The 7,358-nt window shown below is 34.6% G+C and overlaps 1 protein-coding gene across 1 annotated transcript in view; it reads left to right on the top strand.

Annotated features, from left to right (window-relative positions):
• The first annotated feature begins 1,332 nt into the window (after positions 1-1,332).
• LOC144433451 (lambda-crystallin-like) overlaps positions 1,333-7,358 on the top strand; it is a 6,292-nt gene continuing 266 nt past the window's right edge. The window contains exons 1-5 of the mRNA XM_078121769.1: positions 1,333-1,391; positions 4,644-4,878; positions 5,346-5,507; positions 6,128-6,322; positions 6,762-6,867. Coding sequence (XP_077977895.1) covers positions 1,333-1,391; positions 4,644-4,878; positions 5,346-5,507; positions 6,128-6,322; positions 6,762-6,867 — 757 coding nt within the window. The remainder of the gene's footprint in view (positions 1,392-4,643; positions 4,879-5,345; positions 5,508-6,127; positions 6,323-6,761; positions 6,868-7,358) is intronic.

The following is a 7,358-nucleotide window of genomic DNA, read 5'->3' as shown; positions in this document are numbered from 1 at the left end:
CATCATCATCATCATCATCATCATCAAATCCTATGCCTTCTTTGTTCACAGAAGACACACATCATCGTCACAACTGTATAGTTTCACATCCGGTGTGTTATATAATAAGTGTATGCTCTGTATATTATCTAATTTGTAAATGAAATAAAAAATCGATCCAAATTAATTTTTTTCTCCATTATCTCCATTTCCCTAAGGGTTAAGAACAGTCCAGCAGTCATTGAGAGTTTAGGATATGAACAAATTCGTCACAGGAAGGAGGTATTACTGGTCTCCAGGGGAAGTGATGACAGTGTATATGATATGATGTACTATTAAATGTTTCTTTTTATATCATATGTATGCTGCAGACAGAGCCATCATTTTTTTGTCCATGTGTTGAGCTAGTTCGAGAAACACCAAAGTCTTGATAGAAGAGGTTGGTATGAAACCCTTTAATTTTCTCCAGGGGTGTACATTATTCTACACACAATGAATGTGTTTAGACTCGTTGAGGTAAATATTTTCATTGTGAAGGAGAGAGTCGTTTTAAATAACGATAGTCGTCCTAATTTCTATTTTTCAAAGTCTTGTCTTGTCATACACACGGTTATCTCGCTTCCAACTTTTTCTGAACTCGAAACGTAAAGTACTTTTAGTTAATATTTTCTGACTTTGTGCCATTATGAAGTGTAGTTGGTCAGACACCCACATGCCACAGACTCAAGCGCGCGCACGCGCGCACACACACACACACACAATATATATATATATATATATATATATATATATATATATATATATATATATATATATATATATATATATATATATATATATATATACAAAGACAATATTAGTATTCTCACCTGTAACAATTTTATTTTTCCATAACTGTCATTCATAATACCACATTATTAAAATCTACATAATTATGGTTAAATCAAATAGGTGGTAAAAGTTATATTGACCGTCATTGTGAATGTCATATATAGAATGTAATGAAGAACTTTGGACATATACAAACCTATAGTGGACCTGTTTTAGGCACGATTATTACACCCCGACCTTCTTGATGTATATAGGGAACTTTCTATACAGCACATATACTACTATGTTGAAATATCATGTTTAAATGATTTGTATTTGATATTAAAGCTTATACTTGTTAACTTATACAAGCTTGTTTGCATCTGTTTACACGTCAAAATTGATAGTACAAATTTATGATGTATTTGTTTATGTTACGTATCGAGTGAGGGCGCAATTCATTGTGCAGCTGGGTCATTTTTATTCAGCGACAAATCTTTAGTACTAGTAGCGACACTTTCATATCAACAGAACGACGACGTGATGGCAGCTGCTATTGAGACATCTGCTTCCAAAAATGCTAAAATTGGCATTGTTGGCAGGTAAAGTAACATTTTTAAAATGGTGATATGGTGTAAATGTAAGAGTTTTAGATCTGGATACGCTGCGAGGTTTCGACAAGTGGGAGAAGACATGTCCAAACCCCGCAGCGTATAAATCCAGAGCTATAAGAGTTTATGCTTTTCTTGTAAGCTGGATTTTATGTAAAGGTTTTTAACCGTCCCGTTATCATGCAGTAAACTATGTCGTGTACGTACGTATATAGTCGTCCCTTCCTGGTGTTGATGGTCATGTCAGTAATCTAGACCGCCGTGCACCCTCTGCAAGCAGGACGAGTGAACGTATGGATTGTGCCGGACAGTGGAGGTCACACAGTCTATGGATGGACGTAGAAATTAAGGTGACGAACTCACACCTGGTACCCACCCATGTACTACACTGTATTGTATTGCACTGTAGCGTTAAAAATGTCTCCACAATAAATCCACATACATTTTGTATACAATTTCTGCAGTGTTCGACGTTTACAACAATGGGACATTGTTATACTGTTATACAAAACATCCAAGATATTCTACGTGAGATACCCCAGGTCTTAAATGTCTGCTTCTACACAAGTCATTCAAGTTGAGTACCCCCCACAAACAAGCTAAAACATTTTCTTTTAATGTTCTCCTCAGTTGCTTTGATTTCGACAGCTCGAAATGAAACTGACATGACACTTGGAAACTTAAATTGCATTATTTCAAAACAATGACTTGTATGGTATTCACATGAAATTTCCATACCAACCATAATTCCATATCGCCATTAAATGAAGTACTTTGTTTGGGTTTTTGCTTTGTTACTATGGTAACCAGATTTGCTGTACAGATTGATTTTATGTCGTTTTGGAAGCATACGCTCTATCAGCAGTGTCACGAGAGCTAGAAGGCGATTGATGGGGTCAAAGCACTAGATCAATCATTTGATTGTTTGTGTGCGTTTTCTCAAACCATTCATGTCTCATCGATGCTAAAACCATGTTTGTCATTATAAGAAAAACAACAACAATGATGATTATTAGAAACCGTACGACTGATCGTGGAGAAAAAAGTGAAAAAGCTACTTCTCGTATTTAAAAATGGGGCTACGACCGTATGTATGGTCAGTACTAGTTGTAGAGAATCGACAGTGAAAAAAGATACTTCTTCTTCAGTGGACCATGACCGTGTGACTGGTCGTTGCCAGCAATGGAACAACCGGCCATTACACATCCATGTATCAGTATAGTAACGTCCTGCCAATTTAAAATTACTGAATGTTGGGCACTGAATCAATGCGTGATCACTGGCATGGCCACTATAGACGGCCGATGCATGTGCGCCCGGTCAGACATGAAGAATGAACTTGTTGTGCAAATCAGAAAATAATTACAGTGGTATCTACAAAGCATCCTAACTTTGACGTTGTTGATAGTTTTAGTTCAGGATTTCTGAGTTTCAGGGACACCTAATGTTAGCTTTTGCGTATGAAGTTTACAGTATGTAACTAATGCTGTCATTTGATATAGCAGGACCAAAGCATGATACACAGCCAGTAAAGGTAATTAACAAAAGATAAATTATTTCAAAGTTTGTTTGACTGTATGATTTGTAAGTTTTTCGTTCACATTTAGTACTTTTTAAAGTCATGGATTTTTTTCTTCAAAGTGTTGGTTTTTCTTAACCTCGTCATGAATTGATTACAAAGTTAGGATTTCTCAAAGTTTTTATTCAATCATATGTTCACTGTGACTTATTTTGAAGTTGTTCTTTGTCCGTGTCTGAAAAAAAAGGAATAAATTTGAGCAATGCTATTCATAGATATTCAGATTAAAAATTGTGACTACCTGGCTGTCCAATCTTTCTAAACAATATGTAATATACTCTGTAGAAATGACTTAAAATTACATAATCTTAATTGCCTTCTTTTTCTAAGGTGTAATGTGTAGTACACAATTTTCAAAAAAAATAGCTTACTGGGAACTGTTATTATGAATGGAATTTTTTATGAAGTTGGGTAATAGTCTATGTGTAATGGAATATCTCAGACCACATTATCTCTATAGTGGTCTGAGATAATATATATGAATATTTCATAGACAGTAATAATTGACCCACTCCATGTCAAATGACCCCACTTTTTGCAACCAATGGGCCTTTGTCCCCACTTGTTGGAAACCTTGGCCGTCTACCCCCTCCCCCCCTCTTGTTACGTGGAGCAGCATGTGTCTTTCATGGCTGAAGTCGTTGAGGTTTGATGAGGGACAGGGCTCGAAATTAATGCTGTCGCGCGGTACATTTTGCTGCAATGTAATAATAGCTCAGAATATTTCTATCATTTTCAAAATTATGCATAAAATTGGTAACAATCATACTGCATTCCTAAAAAAACAATTTGTTGACCAGTTTTTAACTTTAAATCAGTTGTATCATTGGGGAAATGACCGAATCCATAATGGTAATGCGTTTCATGACCCATGACATGCATGACCTTGGAAGACGTTCTGATGTTTACATTATTACTTTTAATTACTTTTAAACAGTAAATCCCAAAGGAGTTCTGAGTTCTAGGAATGTTTACATGTCACCCTTATCAAAGCTTGGACTATCTATATCAAATTGATGTAATGTATGCATATCATTGATGAGAGTCCTTGAAATAAGTATTTTAATGTTTATTTTGTCATGTAACAGGAAAAGAATCAAATTTGTTTGTCTTCATATCAGGCTTTGCAGCATATCATAACTGGAGTAAAATAGTGAAGTAACTCTGTTGACAAAAAGTAGCTTTTAATATTTTTTACCCTGGTATTCCCCCTTTAATTTTAAACCACCAAACTACTACTATGAGACACAGCTGTGTGAAGTGAATAGGAATTAAGATAACAATAATATTTATTTCTTAAAAAGAACACCTTCCATGTTTAAAAACACATCTCAATCCTCAAAGTGCTTTACAATAAAATAGAAAACATCGTTCAATAAAAAAGGTCACTAAAAGATGAGTCTCAGTAAACACGTGAGAAAAATTTGGTCGAACAGAGTGCAAATGGCAGTTACATTTTGTAATTCCACAGTCATGGAATACACATAGAAAAGGAGCTGCCACCATAAGAAAAGTGTTGCCAATAGGCTGCTGTAAAACTAAGATACAGACAAAATAAATCTTAAAAATTGATCATGCCTCTGGTAATCACTTTAGGGTATAGTAAATAAATGAATTGGTTTGTGTAATTCGTACTACCAACTGGTTACTTCTTATCTTCACAGTGGTATTATAGGTCAAAGTTGGGCTATGATATTTGCCAGTGCTGGCTATAAAGTCTATCTCTATGATGTTGAGCCTTCATTTGTTGCCAAGGCGATGGATACCATCAAAATATCACTCCAAGACTTAGAAAAGAGTGGACTGTTGAAAGGTAAACTGACAGCTGATCAACAGTTTGGACTAATATCTGGAGTTGATAATTTAGAATCTGTGGTCAAAGGGGCCAAACATGTACAGGTAAGGTTATAAGACCACAGTGGGACTGTAGGTTGATATTTACAAACATTTTCAGTTGCGCATGCAGTTGACACATTGGGTCAGTGTATTTGGTTTAAAGAAAATTGTTTTATTTTTATGTCAACAGCGAATTGTTTTATGGATGCCTATACAATTAAGTGTACAATGCCAAAACTTCTTGAATGTGTGTCACAGAGATAAGAGGGTAACCTGGTGAAATATGCAGTTTCTTTTTATGTGACAAGCATAGCGTTCACGCAAACAAGAGCTGATATTTCTTTCCCAACATGGCAGAATCCTTCTTTACGGTGCATCATGGATGGAAAGAGACAAGTTCAGTGTGTTAGATTCTCTCACTCAGCTGATGTATCAACACCTTATTTTAGACCAATGGTGTTCAACTCTTTTATGCCATCTTCTGAGATAACACAGTTTGAAAGACTCACAATCCCTCGCTTTGCTTGCAGGAATGTGTGCCAGAAAATCTAGAACTGAAAAAGAAAGTGTTCAGTCAGATAGATGAACTAGCAGATGATTTCACCGTGTTATCATCATCAACTTCAACCCTGATACCGTCTCTGTTTACAGAGCATTTAAAACATCGTCAGAATTGTGTAGTGTCACATCCGGTGAGTCACGTGATATGATCTCATTATCTATTGCTGATTTTGGTATTGTGCAATATGAAGTGTAGTAAAAATGCAACATCACAATTCTGGTTGTTGTTATTTTGATGTTTTTGTTATATCCACAATAGGTTTCATTAGCAAGTTTGTGCAACTTTACTGTATATAACATTCAAGTACAGAACAGCATAAAAACTGTAATTCTTCATGGCTGTGTACGTGCAGTTCATGTACACATCAATAATTAGCACAATCATGCCTTTATTAAGTAACACAACTATAAATAGAGTTTGATACATCATACAATTATAGATTGTCATTCTGGTTATATCCTGAATTTGCTTTTTAATAAAAGCATTATACTCAAGCTTGAATCCACGACATGGGAAAATAAATCTCCGAACTTTGATCATTGGTGTCAAAATGGCATGGTAGTGCAATCAAATTAATCATCATTATCTCTAATTATTACCAAATAATACATGTAACTCCTGATTTTTCCTGTGGTTTTCAAAGGATTAATTAATAACATATGATATATTCTTTGATTGAGGAATGAGTGTTGACAATGTAAGAGTACCATCATCGCTTAAATCTTCATCTTCTCTATCACCGTACTGCAGACAAATCCTCCATACTACTGTCCGTTTGTTGAGGTAGTGCCTGCACCATGGACAGATAAAACTGTGGCTAGTAATACCAAAGCCTTGCTAGAAGAGATTGGTATGAAACCCATTGTCATGATGATAGAGAAAAAAGGATTCCTACTGAATAGACTCCATTGGGCTTTACATAATGAATGTATTAGACTGGTTGAGGTAAGCAGCTCATCATGGTCTATAGATCTTGTGTTTTAATCATCAAATTTATTATAAAGATAAACCTGTTTTCAAAATAATTTCCATCTCTTAATCATCCCTCTACTATGGGGTATATAAACACAAAATATGAATGTAATCATGGGACTTGCAAAGTATATTTTCAATAGTTTGAAAAAAACGAGAACTCATGACATCGTAAAATTCTTGTTCTTGTTATTTTTTATCCTTTGACAACCTTAAAAATTGTAATTGTTTTATAAGACATTACCAAAAGCCTTGCTTGTACACAGAAATAAACTTATTATTATTATTATTATTATTATTATTATTATTATTATTATTATTATTATTATTATTATTATTATTATTATAAACCTGATTATTATTATTTTTATTATTATTATATACTTATTTTATAATAATTATTAATTCTCAGGAAAATGTAGTCACGCCAGAAGACGTTGACACTTGTATGAAGTGGGGACCAGGAATGAGACATGCCTTTATTGGACCATTTGAAACTATGCATCTAAATGCAGAAGGTAAGATAACAAAAGCATGATATTCACTGATACCTATTACGTTTCCACTTTAAAGAGGATTTGCACCACCCAGGCTAGGCAGTTTATTTGAGAAATGTCTAAACACAATAGGTGAGATAAAATCATGAAATCTTGCTGAAATCTAAATTTCCATCTAGAGATGAATTATTATACAATCTAACCATGTGTAACCAAGTCTAATTGAAGTACTGTAATGTATGTAGTATGTTATCATCATCATCATCATCATCATCATCATCATCATCATCAAATACCATGGCCTTTATGGCACCGTCCAAGACACACTACCTAGAGGCAGTGACGCGGAAGAAATAACCGCTCTGGTTTGCGAGAACTTGTCATGATAGGTATTTTGGAATCTTATATCGGAACACATTTGGGTAATCAAAATATCGACACATATCTACCAATTAACTTATATCATTTTGTTCTCCCTTCACTGTCATGTTAACAATACTGAGTTATTAAAT

Source organism: Glandiceps talaboti, chromosome 3 (assembly GCF_964340395.1).
Source record: "Glandiceps talaboti chromosome 3, keGlaTala1.1, whole genome shotgun sequence".
Lineage (NCBI taxonomy): Eukaryota > Metazoa > Hemichordata > Enteropneusta > Spengelidae > Glandiceps > Glandiceps talaboti.
This window is presented reverse-complemented; position numbering and strand designations above follow the sequence as displayed.